At 44.1% G+C, this 23,084-nt stretch overlaps 1 protein-coding gene across 2 annotated transcripts in view; it reads right to left on the bottom strand.

Annotated features, from left to right (window-relative positions):
* LOC8038463 (TGF-beta receptor type-1) overlaps window positions 1-22,067 on the bottom strand; it is a 51,005-nt gene extending 28,938 nt beyond the window's left edge. The window contains exons 1-3 of one of the 2 annotated variants that reach the window (XM_029982440.4): window positions 21,820-22,067; window positions 21,645-21,762; window positions 5,224-5,381 (exon numbers count right to left, since the gene is read on the bottom strand). In XM_029982440.4, the coding sequence (XP_029838300.1) occupies window positions 5,224-5,381; window positions 21,645-21,762; window positions 21,820-21,844 (301 nt within the window). In that variant the 5' untranslated portion in view covers window positions 21,845-22,067. Of the gene's footprint in view, window positions 1-4,869; window positions 5,031-5,223; window positions 5,382-21,644; window positions 21,763-21,819 lie in introns of both variants that reach the window. The other variant, XM_029982406.4, reaches the window with a different exon arrangement.
* Window positions 22,068-23,084: the final 1,017 nt, after the last annotated feature.

Genomic DNA, 23,084 nt, shown 5'->3' with positions numbered 1-23,084 from the left:
CGAGAGCACGATACAGCGCGGGGAGGCGGGCGTTCACGCCACTTGCTGTACATTGTCTTTGAGCTCTCTAGCGCCGACAATCCCGTCATGCCTCGCCCAGGCAAGAAGCGAGAGCAGACGACAAGAGGTCGTCTGCTACGATGTGGCATTCGCACAGCAAACTGGAAGAAAAAGGTGGTTTTCTGCTCAAAATCCCGTCCCGCAGGCCACAAACTCAAATGCGAGCTTGAATTGTAAGCGTCTGATATTTCACGAAAGGAGGAATCGACGACCCGTGTTTTATTTGCAAAGTTTGAGTCGTTTTTTTTGCCGTACAGATGCTGAAACCTACCAGTGTGTTATGAAAGGCCCAAGACAAACACAGAGGCCGCAAGATCTCGCATCAGCTGTGTGCGGGTGAAAAGCGGAACATTTTTCGACAAAGCTCCCACAGCAGAAACCTGTGACGCATTCACTCAGCGTCCGGGAAGGCTGAACATGGAGACGTTGCCCGAGGCTCAAGCAAAGTCATACTTGAACGGCAGCTATAATGCCCCGTCGTATTTTGTCTTGAAAAAGCACTCGTTCTCAATGTCCTCACCAGGGAAATAAAAAGTCTTACGAAACGTATTGCTGGATGTTCCAAAGAACTAGATTTAAGCCGTGTCCTTTCAGTGGTTCACTCATAATACTATGCTTAAAACGAAGCAAGCTCTTGCGCGTACAGTGCCATCAATTTTCTCAAGTGTATGCTGTTTTGTAGTCAGCTGGTTTCGGAAAATTACGTAGTCTGTAGATATCTCTGACAGCAGAGTTCCTTAATTGGAAGTCATCGCAAATATAAGTTACATGTTGCAGCAAAAAACGTTTATAGATAAACAATGGCAGCGACCGCGCTCTCGCTTTCCCACCAATCACATCGAACAAAAAGGCGCTAGTTTCGGTTTGAGGTCGATACTTTTCTACAACATCTATGGCGACAGCATCAGTCTGCACTCTGTGAATTCGGCAAGTTCGTTCGAGGCCTGTTCTCCGTGCAGCACTCCGCGGGTGTAACGCATTAGAACTCTCACAGTGCAAGTCTGGATCGCGGATCAGGAGCCCGTCACTGGCCTCACCGGCGGCCATTGCTTGACAACAGGCAATACGCCGCGTCCTGTCTAGTTCTCTCTTCGCTTTCGTCCTTGTTGTTTTGGCCAATTACACCATGAGGCAATACACGCAAGTCTAAGGGTGAAACGCGCAAAAATTGGAAGCTTGTATGCAGTGCTCGAGGCCGAGCATTTTATGACGTGCTGCGATCATATCGGGTTCTTGGAGACCAAACAGACATTCGTCAAACGTTCAAACATTGATTTAAAAAAAAAAAAAATGGGCCGGAGCACCACCAGCTTTACAGATGCCGCTTGCTTCGGTTGCTAAATAAATGGCACGTTCAGCGACTGAACGGCAAGCTCCGAGTTTCAGTTTGTCATGGAAGCCCTCGCAGCAGTTCAAAGAAAAAGCTTTCACCATGAAGTACTATGTACAAGCGGTTAAAACAATGCAAATGTCCCCAGTAAAGGCCTTCTAACTTATCGTTTGCTGAGCTTTGATGGCTCCAAAATCACTGCTGACTCCACAATAACTCTCGGTACCCTTTGTCTCATTAAACACATCACAATTACCGCCCAACCAAGTCGCCCTGGACCCTCAACCACACAACATTTATTTAAACAAGATTGATACAGTCGACTCTCATTAATTCAAATTTGAGGGGGGCCAAAAATTTGTTTGAATAAAGCAAAGTTTGAACTATCAGGAGTTTCTTCCCATAGAGACGCTTAGGATGGGACCTGCACGTTAGTTTGAATTATTCGAAAGTTTGAATTAAGAGATTTCGAATTAACGAGAGTCGACTGTATTCTAACGCATTTAATATTCTTGCCCACAATATGAATTGTTATTTGCGGAAACAGATAGAAGTTTCATGATATAGAAGAACCTAACGTAATAAAATTGAGTTTTCCCGTTTCTCCTATAGCATGCATTATATTGTGTCAAGCGATGACTGCTGGTGGTGCCGCTCGACCCCAGCAATACAGGCCTCTATCCGCAATCCAGCCTCCTAAGAGATCAGTGGTGCCAGTGCTATTAGACATAAATCGTTTATTTGCATCGGTACACCCATACCTGCCGGATGTCTGAACGAGGTGCAAAACCGTACATCCGGCCAATATTGAAGTCGGTTTTCGGCCGAAATTGCCTCGACACTCGTCAAGAAGCAACGTGCTGTTTCGGCGACTCGCTTGTGTAATTTAATTGTTCAGTCATATTATTGGGTCCCGGGCCACTGTGTACACCCAAAAAAAGAAATGTACTGTGGTAATTACACCTTGACGAGAAGCAGACACGTAGCCAGGATTTTGTTTGAGGGGGGGGGCGCCCATGACAAAGTGCTTTATGAGAGGGAGGGGGGAGAGGAGGCCCCAACCAGTTAATGCTTTTGCATTAAAAAATTCTGCTCCTTGCAAAGCATCACAATTTCCCTCTTTATATAGCCATGGTGAATTAAACCTTTGTATGTGCACTTAAGACCAGTTATTTGTTGTTTTGAAAAATTTACACATTTCAACTGTAAACAGCTTTTGTTTTTTCCTGACAACCAAATTTTTTGCAGCATATGAACTATGAACAAAACTTGCTTCTCTGTTGAGGTAACAAGTATGGGTCACATCTGATGCATGCACTGCACCGTTCTCAAGGGATGATCCTCAAGCATAGTCTGATATCCACAAAATTTAAATAGTTTGAAATAAACTTTTTTCATGGTAAGCCACTTGATGCAAAAAGTTTCTCCAAACATGGAATGGCTAGTTAGCACAGTGACAAAGCTGTGTAACTGGACACTCACAAGCACAGTGAATGCAGTGTTGCCGTTTTACTAGAGATCAAAAACTGCATCGCATTTGCACAGCTACGATTTATTCCGGCTCCATAGATTCACTATTATTCTTTTACCAAAGGGTCCTCCTATGTCCATCAAGCTATGCGCACTTGGTACTTTTACCAATCATGCATTACGTCTCCCGGGTTCTAGGACTTCTCAGGGCACCTGGCCCACATAAGCTACACGGCCAACGTGTTTATCTTTAAAAGAAAAAAAATGAAAGACGTTTATAAATCTCTATAATGCGAAATTAGAACGCAGCTCTCGAGGAGGAAGAGGGGAGGGTAAGGAGAAGAGGGTATGCCTCTCCTCCTCCTCCATACTCTCTAATCCTCTAGTCCGCCTCCTCCGCTTCTTCCCTCCTCCTCCCCTGCTCTTCCTCCTTCAGTTTCCCTGCTAAATTTAGCGGGAAATCTGAATTGGTGTTGAGGTCACATAACGTCAATATTCCTGCTAAATGTAGCAGAGAAACTGAATTCGTTCATAGGTGTTGGACACCAAGTCATGTGACGTCATTTTCCCAGCTAGATTTAGCAGGGAATTGAACTGCTGCTGAGGTCATGCGACGTCAATTTTCCCACTAAATTTAGCGTGGTTACGCCGACGCCGCCAAACCCGAAAACGGGCGGCTAAGAGCTGTGCGCTGAAACAAAGCTTCTGTGATCTGAGCATAGACAATCACCAATAGACTGAGAGAAGCTGTTGCGCTTTGTAGAAACCTTGCAGGAAACTGCAGCAGCCTCCTTCCGTCATAAGCCTTTGCACTGGGCCAAGAGAGCAGAAGCTTTTAGCTATGTCCGGAAAAACTCCCTTCTACCTCACCCTTTACCATACAAAGTCGAAAAAAAATCTCTTACGAGCATTCATGTTCATGCCAGCCTCATCAGGAAAGCCCATATCTAAGAATTTCTCCAACCCTAGGCCTTACTCGGTCAGAACAACATTAACTGTCCCGTAGGGAAGACAAAAAAGTTGGACCCTGCCGACAAGGCGCTTCCACATTCCTGATGCAAGGAACTGATGAAAATAACAGTCACGACCAGGCCCTGGAATAAAATCCACTGGTGCGATAGCAGCCATGGGAAATTCCCATTTCCACTTCGCCAGCATGTGGATTGTTTGTGTTGATTAGTTCTATCACCCCCACCCTGGCCCCAGTGCTTTCTTTAACATGCTCCTCTCAGAGCCACCACTGTGACTCTGAAGTTTCTTTCAGAAGGGCCCATGCACCGCAGCAGAGGCGATCGAGGAGATACCGACATTGGCTGTCTTTCCTCCAGAGGTCGGACAACCTGCCGATGCATCGGGACAAATCCCCCTTGTGGACTCTGCGAGACAGGAGGGTCATTTTGGAAGCCGAACGATGATCTCTCCCCCGCCTAGTCAACCTCAACCGCCATTTTGCCAGAAGGGCCCTCCACCATTGCCTTTGGTGAGGTCTCCAAGTGTGAACAGTCTTCAAGTCTCTTCCAGATAAACTATCTGCAGCTTTCGCATTCCGATTCTAGTACACCCGATTTGCCTGCTACATCACTGTGAGCCACCCGAGGAGTAAATTTTTCCCTCTCGCGTAGCATGTCGCCAACAGACGGCATGCCAGTGCCAATCCAGCTCGACATCTCTGGAACAACACCAGCCAATCGGAAGAAACAGCAGAAGACATTCCTGCCTCTCCAGTGGAGGACCCCCACTTCAATCAGTCAGCGCCAGGTAACCTTCCCGCGCTCCCTCCTCGCCCCCAAACTTCTTCCTGAGCACCGGGAGACACCTGCAGATGCCGACTGTCCCAGCGACGAGGGGAGCAACGACCGGCAGGTTTGTCCCAGAGGGGGGGGCCGGGGGTGGAGGGGAGGCCCCATGCCGCACTGCCCACCCACAACACAGGCAGCAAGACCAGAGAAGCACAAGCAGCCATGAGGAGCAAGACAAGACAGGCATTTCCTTTTTCTCGCAGGACCCACCTGTGACCTCTTTGTCAGGAAGAAAGGTGGGTCGGAGGTCGCGGTTACAAAAGTCATAATCAGAGCAGCAGTTTATGACCATATCGGTTGGACTGTGCAAGCCCGACTTTGAGCACGCCACCGGATTGTCAGGAGGGAACATCTTTTTTTTGTCCAGACACCTGGCACAAAGAGATAAGAAAATGGCGGTTACACTCGCGCGCGCCACACTGCCATACCTGGGAGGGCCCCACAACAAACCATGGCAAAGCAGACGCCACACGTGCGTGTGTGTGTGTGTGTGTGTGCCTAGGGGCGGCGGCCACCAACCCCCACACCCTACGCAACCCTCCACCGGCCACGCACACACCTTACCTATGCGTTCGTCGTCCGGCGCTAACGTTGGGGTGATGTTACGATTGCAAAAATCGTGGCTGCGGCAGCACTCTATGGCAAACTGATTGTATACATTGTTTGAATGATGGCAAAAGATAGGGTTCTCGGGGGGTAAGAGTTCATCGTGTGGTTTGCACCTGGACAAAGAGAACAGAGCACAGGTCAACAGACGTCACAACACTGGCTTCGGACACACACAACGCCCACCAAGCAGCCACCGAGGACAAGAGCACCTCCCAGGGGCACACTCTTCGATACCCTCCCCCCCCCCCCAAAAGAAATCTCAGGAGCCGCTATGCCCCCAAGGCCCACCCCTCTAGTCCTCGTGCTCCTAGGATAGGTGAGTCAAAACTATACCGCACGTTTTCCGAGATAGGATGGTGTAAAACAAGAATAAATATTTACATATGCTAATTCTGCGACGAGGCCTACCATTTATGCTCGTTTAATCGCATCTACTGCACAGAAATACATCCGCCGGCAACGCCTGACAACACACACTGCTTACACAAGCTTGCTCATGTCAGTGCTAGCACATACATAAATTAAGTTCAAAAATGACATTACGATCCACAGTATTCTTAAAAAAGGGACTGCGACACGAGAATAAAACAACCTACCCAATTCTTCATATGTTACTTAAGGGGGAACACTACCCAGTAAAAAAACAATTTCTGCAAAAAAAGTTTTTTTGAAAAAATGTCATATTTATATCCACCAACATCTAGAGAGTATTCCCATAAAGTTTAATTAGTTTACACTGCATTGTTAATTTTTTTGTAAATTATTTTCGGTCCACCGATGCTAAAGAAAGGTAGAGGTTTGAGCACATTGAACACATTTTTCTCTATTCCACTTTTTGGCATAAATTTCACTTTAGGAAAACTATAGTTTTGTTGTTACGTAACTTGGATTAATTTTTATGAGTTTTTCTGGGGTGTAATTTTAAGGGGAAGATAGCTATGAACTTGTATATTTATTTTTGTTATTTTTCATGCGCAGGAACTAAAAGTTTGGACAAAGGATGGAAATTTTAAAAAAAAGCATTAGTGTTTATGTGGCTTTTTTGTAATGAAAGATGGTATAATCTAGAAATATAGCTCCATAGCTATCTGCTCAACTGTCCTAAAGCAATATAACACATCAAAAAAACAAATTTATAATTAATTTCAAACTGATAGTTTTTCTAAGCAGACACGCCCACTTTCATCTTTGAACATTTGCAATTTTTTTGTACTTCACCCACCCAGGTTAAAATACGGCAGAAATGTTCTCAACATCAACAGAAACAAGCCCTGCAAATATCATTTAAATCAGACAAGTGGTTCAAACATTCACTTCTTTAGGTAGTGTCCCCCCTTAAAGGGACCATGAAACAATTTTAATGCTGTAAGAATTTAGCTCATTACTTTTAAGTTATTCTTCGCACCAATGACAGAAGCCATATAGCCCTCCCCCAGAATAAAGTGATTCTGCTGCGTAAGTACTAAGCAAAAAAAAAGTAACAATTTCCCAATCTGCAGCTGCATATGGCAGCCACAGGAACACCTTGGCCGGTCATACTCAAGGGATATGTTGCAGTGGGCTAGCAAGCTGTGCAATTATTTGCTCAATTTGTAAAGCTAAAGGTTGTTTTACACAGAGAGAGCAGTGCTAACACGCAGTGCTGACTTTGAGCTTTTAAGTTATTCTTCGCACCAATGACAGAAGCCATATAGCCCTCCCCCAGAATAAAGTGATTCTGCTGCGTAAGTACTAAGCAAAAAAAAAGTAACAATTTCCCAATCTGCAGCTGCATATGGCAGCCACAGGAACACCTTGGCCGGTCATACTCAAGGGATATGTTGCAGTGGGCTAGCAAGCTGTGCAATTATTTGCTCAATTTGTAAAGCTAAAGGTTGTTTTACACAGAGAGAGCAGTGCTAACACGCAGTGCTGACTTTGAGCTATATTAGTGGTACCAGTGCTCCTCTGCATGTGACCCTGCCTTTGCTTGCTTACAGAACAATGCAGCACTAACCCAACACTGATGGTAGCAGTGATGCAGCAGTGACTCTGTTATTCAGCACTGAGATGCATGTGTGAACCAGCATTCAGTTTTATAAACTTTGCTGTACAGATTAATAAATGCGTCAAAAGTTTCATATCAACGAGCAGCTTTTTAGATGGAGTTTAAGTCGTGCTATCTACCCGAGTCAAACCAAGCCATCCTCTCTCTGCTGCTTCCATGATGAACAAATAAGAGTGTGCATTTACAGTTGCATTTACTCGCTCATTTGAGTTTGACTGTCTGCCGTAAACAATAGCAATGCCAACTGATTGTGGTATTCCGACATGCCCAAACTGAACTTGAAAAGTGTTAAAATTTTAGACAAAAATTTCCAGAGAATGGAGAAAGTTTGCAAGCGCTGGTGGGATGAATTCTTGCAGCAGCACAATGCTCGCTGAAGGCACTAAACACAGAACACAACTGGAAGCTCCACATCCCGCTTGAAAACTTTACCCCACGAATGATTCGGAACACTGAGCAAAAGTGGAGGGATGCCACACACTTCAACCAGTTCCATTTTTAGACCAAAAAACCAATGCACCCAACCAAAAATAGTTTCCTGTTCACATTTTTATGTGACAGTAGCGATAATTAAGCTGAAGCCTGAAAATCGTTTCATGGCCCTTTTAATGTGCACACTAAGCTTAAAGATTTTTTACATGTCTATTAGTTACACAAGCTCATTTCTAAGATGTTGCTAGTTTTTATATGGTGACCAGGCAACCATAATACGTCCCTGACATGGCCAACTGGTGGCAACCCACGCTCCAGTCACAAAATGGTGTCATAAACCATGTGATTCGAATAAACAGTCGAAGGAGTGAAAAGGAAACTGCACAAAAAAGACAAGGGACAAGTCAAAGGGACAGACATACCAGTCACTGACTTGCAACTGAATTTGATAGGAAAAAAAACACCAACCAGCAAGTCAGCAACTGGTGTGTCCATTCCTTCGACTTTTCCCTCATCTTCTTTATGCTGTTTTCCTTTCGCCATGCATGACCAACTTGTTCAAGTTTATACTCTCCTACTGAAGTAATAAAACACATTCTTTTTCAGAAGCAGAGAAAGTAGTGAGCCATGCTCGCTACTCTCTCGTTCCCTACCCGTCTCTTTCTCCGCCAACGCTTTCAAACATGGCAAACTTGGTAGATCTGAAAGTCCAGCAATTAAATCGAATTTACCTCTGAAACTAATTCGTTGTTCACAAAATTAATTAGCAGATAGAAAGAAGTAGCAAACATACTGTAAACTTTAGAGGCATGGTTATCTCTATTCCTTCTCTTTGCCTAAAGAAGTGGTCAAGGAGCAAAATTTCAACTTTCTGGGGTTTAACCACTCTGGAAGAACATTGCTAGCAAAAACTGTGAGCAGGAAAGCATCCCCCATAAATTGTTCAAAAATAAACATACACAATTTCTTTCGTTCATAAAACATATCGGATGCTACACATTTTCACTGCACCAAATGCCTTGGAATGCTTTACTCTGTGTTCGAGACCATGGGACTTTTTTTTGTGTAAAACAAGCCAGAGAAGCTGCCTCGGAAGTATTTGCAGACTATCATAAGTGTTCTCAATTTACGCTATGTGTGGTTTCTGAAAACTGGGGACTGCAACAACCCCAAAGCCTCATTTGCTTCCCATTGTCAGGGGCCATTTCTTCAAAATCATTAGACGAATGCCAGCAGATGTTGTGGGCTTCCCTACAAAACAAGGGGTTAATTCCACCATTCCTACACCTCAGGTAGTTTCTGTAAAAAAAAAAAAAAAATGCAAGACCCTAAATTATGCGACAAAAAAAACCAAAAAAACTACACTATTGAGGAACTGGCAATGTTTTGAGGGAAGGCCCAAAAGCCGTCTCTGCAAGTTTTTGTTGCAGAGACCACTGTGAAACTCCAGTTTGCAGTGCTACTGCCCCATTTTCACTTTGTCTTATTTCTTTACTCCACATTGCAATTAAAAATAATGGACTGTAACAACTTACCTAACAGCATTGTGGCCCAAATTGACCATATCACATTATTAGTTTAACTGAATATTTTCATTTGCACTTATAGCATTGTCATCTTAAGCGCCATTCACATATATGCGACCGAGTAAGACCGAGAGAGACCAGACCAGTTTTTAAGCCTCTTGCGATGTCTTAGGACCGGATGCACTGCAGCGGAGCTGGTCCTAAGACGTCATCAAGGATTAAAAACTGGTCTGGTCTCTCTCGGTCTTACTCGGTTGCATATGTGTTATCGGGCCTTTAGAGTTATTTCTGCAAATGCTCTAGTTTGTTTATCCTTCCGTAACATATAGTTTGAAGTTTAATGTAAAATTGGTTTTAGCCTTTTTTTTTTTTTGCTTTTTTTTTGCTTTTATATATTGATGTATTCACTCTGACCCCTTGTGTAATGCCTGTGCAGGCCCTTAATTTAAAGTACAATAAATTATGATGATGATTTGCCTTTTAAGGTGGACTCTCTTCAGAGAGATGCTTGTAGCACCATTTCTGTCAATATGACAGTGGCACATTGCCTTTGGCATGCCATGTAAACGAGAGCTGTGGACTCTTGCACCAAGCCTGAGCTCTGCGCAATGGGTGATGTCATAAATCCAGTCCTGCTACAACCCCCAAACAAGTCAGACGTGCCTCTTCTCTGGCAGGTTTGCTCTGTACGGACTGCCAGCTGTAAAACCACACGAGATTTTCCTGTGTAAGCCCTCCTGGATTTCAATGGGACCTTTCTGTCTCTTCTTTGCTGTGGTAGCAGGCCCGCCCCCAACATTACAATGCTTACAGCCAATTTTCCCTCCTTTACAAGGAAATAAAGACGCATAGTGTCTAGCGTTAAGACGTCTGACGGAACACAAAATAAAAGTTAAAAGTTACGTCCTGTGTAACCTACAAAACCTTATTGAATATTTCGCTTTACGGCTGATACATGGCATAAATACAAAAATAGCACAAATTATTATTGGGTTGCGTCCAATCCAGCATTCGCAAACCGGTTGAAATTGCACCTACATCCATGCCTCCAGGTTTGTCGAGGGGGAAGAAGTGATCACTATTAAATCTCTAATTTTTCATCTCCCAATTTTATGTCATTTAATGGGGCCTTTGTGGCCCTGGGACCAGCTGCAAAGAAGGCAGCAATTTATCAAGATGCAAGATGTTCTCCAAGGACAGCAACATGACGGTCCTTGCTGACCAGGTAAATGAACAAGCAGTGAAATGCACGAATCAGTTCAAGGAATAGCAGATCATTCTTCCAGTCTACTGACAGGTATGCTAGTTATAAACTCCCTCTTTCTGCAAGCGGACATGTCTGGAAGGCCCTACAAGGCAACAAATTTCAAGAAAGTTCTTTTTTTGAAGATTGAGCGAACTGAACTTATAGCATTGGGTCCATATTAAATGAGCCATGCCTGGATGGCTGTCTTCGCCAACGGAGCCGCAAGAGCGCAAAATCAAGGTACACAAGGAACTTTAGATCAAGTAAAAAAAAGTGCCTCGCAATCAAACCCACCAAGGACAGAATCAAGATGAAGCTTCTATAGCTACCACCTCAGCTTCCAGACAGTGAAATCAAGGTGCCGGAGCAGTTTGGAACAGTCAAAAGAAATAAAAGAGAGAAGTAGAAATTTTCAGACCTCGAAGAAACGGACACCCTACAAGGTAACGCCTCTCCAATGACTGATGCAAGAGAGCACATCACGGACGTCGACAAGATGTTCTAGAAAGACTTGGAACCTCTGGGCGAGTCTCAGGAATCCCAGGAAAATACTTCCAATTCAGGTGAAGGACCCTCGGGTCAACATGAAGAAGCACCCAAGCCTAGTCTGAAGGATGTCTTAACCCCTCGCCTACTCATTTGTTTCTGGAAGGAACGTACAGCAAAATTTTGTTTTAAACAGGAAATTCGCATTAAAATAAGACAAAAAACAATTCCTCGACTTCCAGGTGTCATATCTTGCTCTAAATCAGGACTTTTGGTCCGAGTCCCACTGACGTGCAGATGCCGAAGTTGATGGAATGCTTGCAGGATTCACATCGTTTCCATTACTCCTGTCACTGCCCATAAAACTATCATCCGATTCCTAAAAACTGGAAAGGCTGAAGGATTCGTCATCACATATGCCTGAGCATTAAGTCCATTCAAAAAGAAGGTTTTGTATCTCTTTGTCGTATAAAGTGTACCTAACGCAAAAGCCATTTTGTTTTAGCGTAAACATTCACAAGAGACTGCTTTCTTTTTCTAGGTTAAATGGAGTGTTATCTCTCTGTTAAACAGCAAAACAAACGAGCAAACTTTCCAAGGTAAATGGAGCAACAGGGGTGGTCTAGCCATCTGCCAGAGATTGCTAAACAAGCGCCGAAACCGAAATGTGAGTTACACTCGTGGTCGGGCTTTATGGTCCGTAAGGGGCGACACGAGTGACACTCGTCATTAGTAGACAAGGGGTTAATGCAAGAAATGCCATCTAGAACCAAGGATGACATCTCAATCAACAAAGCCAAGGAGGCAAGAAAGATGTCCATCCAAACAACTTCACCTACTGCGATTAAAGGAAAAGACGAGAGGGTGTGCAAAAAGGCGAAGGTGGACACCAGTGAAGACCCTTTAACAAAGGAACCTTGCTGCTCTAAAGATGTCCTTGTAGTTAGAGAAGATGAACAAGGGTGCTTGGACCTACAAGAACAGCAGGGAAAGTCGAAGTTCAAGGAACGGAAGGAAACAAGCCTAACCCAATCAGGACCCAACATGCACATGAACACAGTCAGCTTTGTCACCACCCCGATGAGTAGTTTCATCATATGCTCTCCCAATGTTTCCGGTATAAATTTGTGCAAAAAACAATATCAGCCAATTCATTTTTTAGAACCGCACAACACTGACGTAGTAGCACTCCAAGAGACTAAAGTTTCTGAAGGAAATGTTCTGTTCTCAGCAAACACCTTATGGGCAAGCTCATACAATATCAACCACCGCCCTCAACTGATTACTCTGCTGGATGTGCGCTTTTGTTCCGAAAAGGTTTTGAATATGGAATGTGCAGTTGCTGCAGAATGTGCATTGAAGGTGCAGATGCAGGAAGGCTCCTAGTTGCTGATGCCCTCATTGGTACAGATTCGTCTGGCGTCGCACCAGGCTCGAGGAAGAGGAGGAAAGAAGGAGAGAGAGGAGAATTGGAGAGGAGGAAAGAAGGGAGGAGAGGAGGAATAGAGAGAGAGAAGAGGAGGGGGTGAGGAGGAAACTGGGAAAGTGCCCACCAAACAGTTTGTTGTGAAAAAAAAAAAAAATTAGTCTTGCGCTTGGCGACGTTCCCCGCCGATTTGTTGTGGGTACTGTTACAGACAATTGGGCTTATTTCTCGGGTTTTCAAGAACCTACAAGATTAACGGTTTTAATTTTGTATAGCTGCTTTCTTAACATTTGGAATTTAGGTTGTTTTGTTATTTTATTTGCAACGTAAATTATAGTTTTTTTCGGCCAGGGTCAATCCTGGGTAAACATTTGTTTCCCGAACTCATTTGAATGGGGATGTTCCTATTCCGCTTACAAGTCGCCACGGTGCGCTGAGACGAGGGTATTAAAAATATTAACCCTATTAATTATCTTTAACAGTAAGCGACCAGCGTTTAGTCAAACATTCAAATCGTCTGCTTCCCCTCTACAAAACACCCACAACAAATCGGCGGGGAAAGTCCCCAACCGAGTGCCCCCTTTTGTTTTTGTTTTTTTCACAACAAACTTTCCGGGGGCCTTTCCCCAGTTTCCTCCTCAACCCCTCCTCTTCTCTCTCCCTATTCCTCCTCTCCTTCCTTCTTTCCTCCTCTCCCTCCTTCTTTCCTCCTCCTCCTCGAGCCTGGTGCGACGCCAGACGAATCTGTACCCCCTCATTCAAGGTTACCCCTGGCGCATAGTCATTGTTTACGCGCACAATGACCCAGTGCAAAGGTATATCCTATTTATAATCAAGTAAGGATTCACACTGACACCAGATTCTATGTTATTGTGCTGGGAGCTTTTAACTGCATTTTGAGAGTCAAGGACAGAATTCCGAATAAGAAAAATTATAGACACAAGTGTAGACCTTCTCTGAGCTCTAGTTTGGGATTGCAACCTTCTAGATGTTTGTACAACATAGAACATTCTCCAATACACACACTTTCAAGAATCATCACATGTGCGTTTGAACCAAACCTACATACCTGGTTCGGCTAGTAGAGCACCTAGTAACTATGTGAGCCCCACATACTTCTCAGATCATTGTATGGTCATTGTCAGTGTAGGTGCGGATTGAAAACGAAGAAAGAAAAGGCTGCAATCATGGGAGTGTTGGAAAATAATTGAAACATTGTTAGGAGATAATGCTTTTCAAAATTCAGTAGATTTTATAGACGACCTTGAACAAATCAAAACTGGGTGGTGCCTGAGTTGGGAATGCGAAAGCATAAATGTTGTTCTTCCACTCCCTTAGTTCGTCTGCGGTAAATAAAAAATATTAATAAACAAATCAAAGATCAGCTGCTGTAAGGACTTGCACTTTACAAGTATTGAAGGCAAGCAGCCCACAAAGAGATACATTCATGCTGAACGAGAGTATGTTAGGAAAAAGTTGGCGTCAGTGATAAAACAAAATGGTCAAGAATTGACAAATGAAAATGATATTCAGCCCCCATGCATTCGTCCCTCATTACACCAATCTTTTTTCAACAAGTACTAAGGCTCCCCATCCACAGCTGCATGAAATAATATCAAAATTACCTAGCTTAGAAAATGATACAACAGAAAAACTAAATTCTCCCCTTGATATACAAGAGATTATCCAAAACATCACTGAAATAAAAAGTAATAAAGCTCCTGGTCCCGATGGATTGCCTGCAAGCTTTTATAAAAATGGAAGGAAAACTAGCACCAATCCTTTGCAATGTTTTCAAAGAATCTTACGCCGACGATACCTTGCCACTGTCGTTTCGGAAGGCCCATACCATACTAATTCCCAAATCCAAAGACCCAAACAAGCTTCAATGGGTTGAAGGCTATAGACTTATCAGCCTCCTTAACTGTGACTATAAGATTTTTGCTTGATTGCTGGATGGATGACTTCAAACAGTAATAAGTCAAGTCAGTGATCATTAGACGTGTTCTATCCAAGGAGGAAATATACAAACTAACCTCCACACCCTACTATCAATGTTGGAGATGTGCCAATGCACACAAGAATCTGCAGCTATAATACAATTTGACCTCGCAAAAAGCTTTCGACAGATAGACCACTTTTTTTTTTTTCACTTTTGAAGCACATATTGTAGGATACCGCGCATCCGCCCATCCACATTAAGCGCCCATATCCAAATTTCTAAGATATGAAAAAATGTGCACAGTACATTTATATGTAAAACTGATGATCGGACAAGCGCCCGTCCCCCATTTTTTCGCGATTATCTCTAAATTTTGAGTGGACACTTGCCCAGTATTTTACAGTAAATATTAGTGAAATTGTTGAAAATTGCATAAAGCTGTGTCACAAGGAGATATTGATGAAGTTACTTCTAAACTGATCTCTAACAAACTTAATCCTAGTTCTACGGTCAATATGCCAAGGTTGTCCACTGTCACCACTACTCTACCTACAGCCTCTCTGCAGAAACATCATGAATGACAAAGACATACAAGGATTTCGCCTTCATGCCTTTGAAGTAATACTCCTGGTTTATGCAGACGACTTGGTCCTTATTTGCTCCAACAAACCAAGCATTGTGACAGCTATGTTACATGTCGATGACTACTGCCGTGTCTGGTGCTTTGGTGAATAAGGATAAAAGTAGTGGTTCATGGTGCGGGCGTGGGGTACAACACCGGCCAAGTTTGTGGACATTGAGTGGTCAACGAACAAACCACGGCTTTTGGGTGTGCCACTGAATGCCATGGACAACCTGAAACCCATGTGGGACTCATTAGAAACCAAATTCAGCCGTTCATATATGGAAGCTAACGTACCTTTCCATGTTTGGCAAAGTTGCCGTTTGCAATATATTCCTTTTGTCAAAATTAACATACGTTCTACAGGTCATGCACTGTTCTAGACTTACAGTTAGCAGGTTTAACAGGATTTTTGCAACGTTTATTTGGAATTCATCTTACGAGCCCATGCAGAAAGCAAACCTCTTCTGACAAACGGAGGATGGCGGCCTAGGACTTGGGCCTATCTTTGTCAGACAACTAACGGCGAGATGAAAATTCGTTCGAACCCCACAACAACTCTCCCTAGAAACATGTAAAAAATATTTCTAGTCAAAGTATACAGGGACAGCGGTAAATACATTGTCATCCAGCCATACGATCACTTTACGTGGCTTCTACAAAGAGGTCACGGACACCATTGATTTCCTAAGAGCATGTTTCACCGGCGACTTCTTGAAGACATGTTCAAAAAAGAAGTTAGTTAAATGTCTACTTCTTTCTCTGTTCCCAGATCCACTGTACTGATTGGATTTATTTTCTGCTCCCTCTAAACGTAAAACTGACGTTTTAGATGGAGTCAAATGCTTGCCCATACCGCCAAGTGCAAGTCATTTTCTTTTTTCGCTTTCACTCAGACCTATAAAAAAATGGCGAGAATCACAAGTTTCGACATATTTTAGAGTATGAACTGTAAATTCTGCAAAACAACTGAGACGTCCACTTACGCATTTGTGCTCTGTGTTGATGCAGTCTTTTTCTGGGACGCTTTCAAGAGGACAGTGAAAAAAGTCTTTAAAGTCGAAGAGAGTAATTTTCATTACCTACATTTCCGAGACCAGTAAGATACAGTTCTTGACACTTTAGTTGTGCTACGTTGATATAGCCTGCGGAAAATACGGCAAGTAGATACAGACGTAGAGGCATCCAAACTGTCTTGGGTGAACTTCAAGAATATTGCCACATTTGTTTCAGAGCATGCTAGCATTCTTTGAAGATAACGTAGAATGGAAACAAGCCACATAGGCATCAGCCGCTCACCTGACATCATACGAGCCTGTTTCCCAAGACCAAGCTTATATGACATTAGGGCCCTCTTTGCATGCTCGCTGGAGAGGAAAACTGAAGTGATTTGTCAAGTCCTTGTTTTCCAACTATTTCCGAGCTTTCTAATATTTTCCATTAACGCACTCAATGTATAGGCTGACAACTTGCAACGTATGTAACCGTTCACTTCTTTAGTTTCTTTGATGCTTTATACATAATGTAAATTGTTATATAGTGCTCTCGTGTATATAACAAACACTTTCGAAAAGAAAAAAAAATCCAGGTTTGCTGAGGGGGCTAGGGTGTGTTCCTCACATATCGAGGCTGCTGAAGCCGAGCGAGTTCGACGCCCGTCGCATAAATTTTTTTTCTTTTTTTCCCTCCTTTAAAACTGACACATCAAAATTATATATATATTTTTTTTATTATCCGAAACGATTGAAAAGATGCCGGGACATTAATCTCAAAATTAGAAACTTGGGAATTCAGCATTTCTGAAGTAAAAAAAAAATTTCCAAATGCCGAATTTGAAGTTCCCGCGCAATTCACGCCAGTGCAGCGAGTCAAATTTTGCGGTCTCCTGCGACTCGACTTTCTTTCGGACCTCCGCTCCACGATATGAAGAAAAGCACCGTCGCCACCGCGACCCGAAGCGAGGAGGAGATGAGCAGGCGGGATAGAAGGGCGCCGGCGCAAGAAAAAGCCAGTTTCTTCCCCGACTCGCCGATAATCCTCTGCTCGAGTACCGCCAAGTTTTCCGAGGGAGGATACAAATCCAGAAAGCGACATCACACCGAAATATGATTTTTGGTATTTCAAAAAGAGGGGCCGTAGTGTGTTCGTAATTGTGTTAAAAAACATGTTTTACGATTGCCATTATTAAATATTGTAGAAATGTCGCCTACAAAGCTTCTAAATTTCCCGATTTTTGACGTCACCAATCAAAAGAAGCAAGGAGGTGAGCACGGAAGATATAAATGCCAAAAATAAAAAGGCGCACGCAAGAAAATTTTTTTTCGCAATGCGTTTTTTTTTTTTCTTTTTATGACTACAACTTGCATCGTTTTAGACAATTAAAAAGAATACGACCTTTGGGGTGTCAGTGCCCCTTTAAAGGACAACCCCGGTCAATAATTTTAAATTTGAGATTACAACTGTTCTCGGCTAAAGCAGTGTCCCTGAATTACAAGGTATACTTTTATTTTGGATATTCTGTGTAGCTTTATAAATATCAGGGCTCAAAGTTTGGTTTCAGGCGTCTACGGCAAAATCGAAACTACCTGCTAGAGGAATGGCAACACTGATCATTAGCCGTATGGTCGCGGCGTGACGTCACAAGGGTGCTGCGGTACAACCAATCAACTGCAGGTCCATCGCGACGTGATGTCACAAGGGTGCTGCACCAGTGTCCCTTGACTAAAAGAGTAGCCCGCTTGCCACCCACTTTCTTTATTTGAACTAGCCTTCGGTAACTCAAATTAGACCCTTAAAGAAGTTTTCATTAAACAAGATACGGAATATGAAAAACACTTCACCGAATGCAACGCCAGAAGGACGTAATAGGATAAATATTAAAATAGAAGAGTTCGCTGTCTCACAAATATGTTAGCTTCTAAGTGCCTATACGAAACCGGATGCATTATTATCAAACTCCACAGCCTTTTCTTTTCTCATTCCGATGGAAGCAAGCTTCAAGAACTCGCGCGTTCTAGAAACGTGTTATGAAATGAGTACACAGCAGCATTTAGGATTTACGAGATTGTAGGAAAATAAAATCTCGTGACGCGATTTTTTTTTTTTTTTTTTTTTGCACAGCCTTCCAATTTTCCTTTTTCCGTGCAAGTCGCGACCAGCGCAATACTGGTTCCTATGTAAAGATTCATGGATGCAGCGTTTGTCAAGAATCATGGATGCAGCGTTTATATTCCTAAGACTGAGTGGAGAAGAAAAATATGTAAGCGAGGTGTGTGTCAGTTGACGGCACTTAAACAAATGGCATTGATAGCACATTCATTGTCAACAGCGCGTGGCCGAACCGTTTTGACATGAGCCGGTAACCGTTATTTTTTTTTCCGGTTCAGTTCCGGTTCGGGTTCATCGCGATAACAATATAACAGTTCGGGTTCGGGTTCAGTTCCGGAAAAAATACCGGTTCGGTTCCGGTTTTCGGTTCGGTTCGGTTCCGGTTCAAAACCCTGATTTCGAGTTCAGTCGGACGTAACGCTAGACACTGGAATTAATAAAAATTTAAAATAAACAAGTCTGTCAACCATGCTTCATAAAGAAGAGAAAGCCCATTTATTTCCACGACTCCCAGTGAAAGAAGTTTTGCAGAAAATAACATTTAACTTATTTAGGTCACATATTGGGCCACAACTTTCACATCCTTTGTGCCATCTCATAAATGTCTGCTCGGACAGACTTATTATATGGACTGACTATGGAGGAGCTGTGACACTTTTTTGGAGAACCACGGAAAGAAATGCAATCTTGAAAATGTAAGTCAATAACAACCCTGGGGAGGGCTAGTAAACAAATTGGAAAGCAACTTTTACACGACAGCTTATTCCAAGTCTACTATGTCTGCGGGCTTCCAACACTCAGACTCTCATCAAAAATATGGAAATCGCCACCCAGCGGTTAGATTTCATTTTTTTATGATACAAGTTCCTTTGCAGGCAGCAGCAACTCTTTCACAGTGGCTGGGCAGCTGTTTCGACAGCCTCATCAACATTTGTCCCTGCTCATGTGCATCTTTCCAAATGCTGGTTAAAGCAAGCTCGAAGTCCACTGCCATATTTGTCCTTCTGTGCCCGGCTTTGGATATATGGTCTAGAGGACAAAAACAGGCTCTTGAAATAGATGCGACTTTTCTAGCTTGAGGTCAAATTCTAAATGAAACAAGTGGAGCCCTACGGAAACAAAAACGTGCCAAGCACTTTGTATGAAAGAAGATGAAAGGCGTAGAACTGTGGTGAAGGCTGCCAATCGCACGCACTGACAATGACCCCAATGATGGTGATTCTATGGCTATCCCCCTTGGAATGGATGAACTCGAATCTAATTCGTGCCTGCATGTTTGTGCAACCTTGGATGGATCAAAGGATGTGGCTGAACACTTTAAATAAAGCAACTGCTTGCACCTCATTTTCTTACTTGATCAGGGTGAAATTAATGTTAGCTCCAAAAATCCATGGCCCGTAAGACAGTAGCAAAATAAACTGATGGGCTAGTTGGACAAGCAACAAAACACAAAATAGTGCAACGGGAAAGGACAAGTAGAAGTGGACAGAAAATGGGCCCAAAAATATCTAATACCTTAGTGCAAAAAAAAAATATATATTTTGTGGTAAATTGAGCCTGTCTGAATGAAAAGTAAAATAATCAGAAAAAAAGGAAGAAATGCAAAAGCGTTGAGTGCTTCCGCACAAACATGCAATTTTGCTTGAATGGTGACATCTTAGCCATTTATCGGCCCAATCTTCTTTTCTTTATGTATTCTGAAATGTGTGCAAACTGGTGTGACTCAGCTCAAGTGCATAGTCTTGGCTAATGCTTAGACACCATATTACTGCACAAGTCACGCACTGAGTGTGCCAGCATGTCACACACTGGCCAGCTCAGTGCAACAAAGGATGTCTTCACCCTGAGACACACAGACTAGTAGGCACCCTAAAAAGCGTATGGTTATTGCTCTTCTTTCTCTTTTTCTGACTTTTCATTCCAACACGGTGAATTTTTTAAACTCTACCTTTAATTATAACCTTTTTTTTCCCCCTTTCACTTGTACTAATTTATATCTTAAATTACTAAAGCTTTTTTTTTTTTTTATCCCTCCTGCTCACACTACCACACCCCATGTGCATTAAGACATCAGTTGGCAGTTGGCATTTGTCCTCTCCACTACTACCTGTCTCTGTCTGGTGCACTATTTGTGCTTTGCCCTGTAAGACAATGGCATCCTTATGCAATCAGGTGCATATAACTTCAGAACTATGGCATCACCATGGGAAGAATAAGAAAATATGCATCTTTCCCTCAACTTAAATCACTAACATGACAACCTTTGCTCGGTAATCTCACTTTCTCTAGATCTGTTTTTAGCCAGCTGCCCCTGTAACTCCCCCCCCCCCTCTCTCGTGCTTTTACCATATCGGTCCCCTCTCTCGTGCTTTTACCGTATCGGTCACGACTTCGGCAACTTCAGGGTGACACACTTCGCAACAAGTCAAGTGCACAGCCTTGATTCTCCACTGTAAAGAGACATGCCCATAGAGTCTAGAATTAAAGGCCATGGAGTTCCCCAGTCCCGACATCACATAGTTTCTGAGCACCGTTTCATGGCCGATTTCTGCTGGCCACCCTTGTTGCAAAAATCTTCCTTCCCCATTTGGGCTTGCATGGCAATATTTCATTGAGAGTGGGTAATGCACAGATGCAGCTGCGAAAACAGAACTATCAGACGCGAATTTTGATGGGCAGTTCATAGAGCTGTTTAATTGTGTTTCTAAATGTCAAGTGGCACACGACGCCCTCTGGTGGTCATTTGACACAGTGGCAAGGAATGTCCCAGGATCATTCGTGACCCCCCCTCGCATGCTCCCATGAATAAGTCACAAAGTTTGAGAACAATTGCTTGCCCTTTGTTAGTATCAAATAACATTGGCCCCTTTCCTCCGCAGAGCTTACATTTGCTCTCTCGTGTCTCTCAGCCCTGCACTGACATCTTCCAAATGTAAAAGATTGCAGTCTTCACAGAAAGTGAGCTCGCTCAGAAAGTGAGGCTCGCTCACAACTTGCGACCGCAGCTGAAAAGTGGTTGCCATCCACAAATGTTTGCTTCTAGAAGACGCCAACTGTGAGGTTCGGATAGGCGCAGAGTTCTTCGGCTGCCAGCTCTGGCACCCGCAGAGGAACGGCTGGCCGTAGAGCAGGGCCGGTTCGGCCCTGCTCTACGGCTTGCTCTACGGCCACAAATTTGCAAGTGCCTCCACGCTTCCACGCCAGAAAGGCCCAAGTTTTACAGTATTCCTGGGGCTACGCGCAACGCGTCTGCCGATCGGCTTTTATGTGCGAGGTTCAGGCGCAGCTCATCCTCGTAGACAGCTCCCAACTCGGCCCCCCGACGGGTCCCCCGTCCCTGCCGGACGCTTCGCGAGCTGATCCCAATGCGCAACCAGCCGAAGGTGAAGAACAGAGCGTGCGCTCCAGATGCGGGCGGCAAGCCCATTCGGGCCAGTTCAAGCTCCGACGGTTCCGGACCGGCACCTCGCCAGGCTTAGGCCAGGCTCCGAGCGCACCGGGACGGCCGCCGTCCAGCGGCCCCGCTATGCAAAGCGCCCACCTGTACTCGTGGAGGAGGGCGCCGCTCTTCACCTTCCTGGTGACCGCGAAGCAGATCCCGTCCGTGTGGCAGGTGTGGTTCTCCTCCGCGCTGCAGATGTCACAGTGGCACTTGAGCCCTGCAAGGCGACGCTTCATGGAGATGCCGCTACGGCAGCGGGAGACAGCCCACTTACGTCCCTCCATGACGCTGCTTGGCATGTCCCGAATCGCCCTACCAGTTCATGCGCCGAGTGGCTATTCCGAAGAAACGCCACCGATTGCAGGAGAAACAGGAGCACCAAAACTCCAGCATTATCCGGGCGATCTGGGCATGGCGGCCAGCACCAGGCCTGAGCACTTTTAGAAACAAACGCCACTATAATGACTCTAATGGCGCCGACAGTATCGGTGGTATCGGGGTAACGACACTAGCGCTAATGTGACTGGAAGCGCGTACATTTGTTTTAAAAAAAAAAAAAAAAAAACGAAAAGTATATACAAAGCCTTTACTAAACACACATTCATTAACTCAGAAATAATATAATTAATCTTTATTAAGATAAAATAAACCTTGCATGCTCTCCACAGAATTTTTTTTTCTCTAGCTATCATCATCATCGTTTATAACGTATCGAGTAGGGGGCTGTGTTCCAAAATTTACTCGATCCGACTCCGGAGTAAAGGTTTCGTACCTTGGCGTTTCAAAACTTACTCGCACTTACTCGATGACGTCAGAACTCGCGTTCCAGAAGCGGGTTGTTTACTCCGGAGTAATTACCCACGTTACCCTCCTCGATTGGGGGGTAACGCCGGATCAAATCGAGTAAATACGTCACGTGATCTGTTCGTCGTCTGCTTCCTGCGCCGACAGCCGTCAAAGCTCGATTGCTCCGTTGGCTTTTGCGGCAGACGTTCGAAATAACAAAGGAGGTGCGGCCATTTATATGTGGTTATTGCAATTTGCTGTTTTCAACGCAGGAATTTATTGCACCAGATCCAGACCGTGTACCTTCCCTCAGGAAGGTATACTTGTTGTCGTCAGAGTGCGAGCATAAACAGGAGCTTCTCCGCATCCTCGTCCTCAGCGTTGGAGGGAACTCCGTATTATTACGTTAAAGGATGAAAATGTTCGAACGCAGTAGATAATGTTGAAATTTCGGGGGGGGGGGGGGGGGGGGGGGGGGGGGGGGGGGGGTTGTTTGTCCCCAGAGTGTGTGTAATGAGAAGATTACGCTAAAGCAGAGAAGGCATCGACGCTTTTATGTATACGTTCAGTCAACAACCCCACCACATTTCCCTCCCTAAAGAATTGTCTATGCGGTTTCGAAGTGCTCTCTGTGATTTTATAATCATATTCGCGTCAAAGCGAACGTAAGTTACATATCACTGTTGAGAAAGCCCCATGCGCTCTACCGCTACACCGTGTGGGAGCATTATCCGCAAAACGTAATCGGTGCTA

The sequence above is a fragment of the Ixodes scapularis genome, unplaced genomic scaffold (assembly GCF_016920785.2).
Source record: "Ixodes scapularis isolate PalLabHiFi unplaced genomic scaffold, ASM1692078v2 PGA_scaffold9__187_contigs__length_104089568, whole genome shotgun sequence".
In the NCBI taxonomy this organism is placed as follows: Eukaryota; Metazoa; Arthropoda; class Arachnida; order Ixodida; family Ixodidae; genus Ixodes; species Ixodes scapularis.
This window is presented reverse-complemented; position numbering and strand designations above follow the sequence as displayed.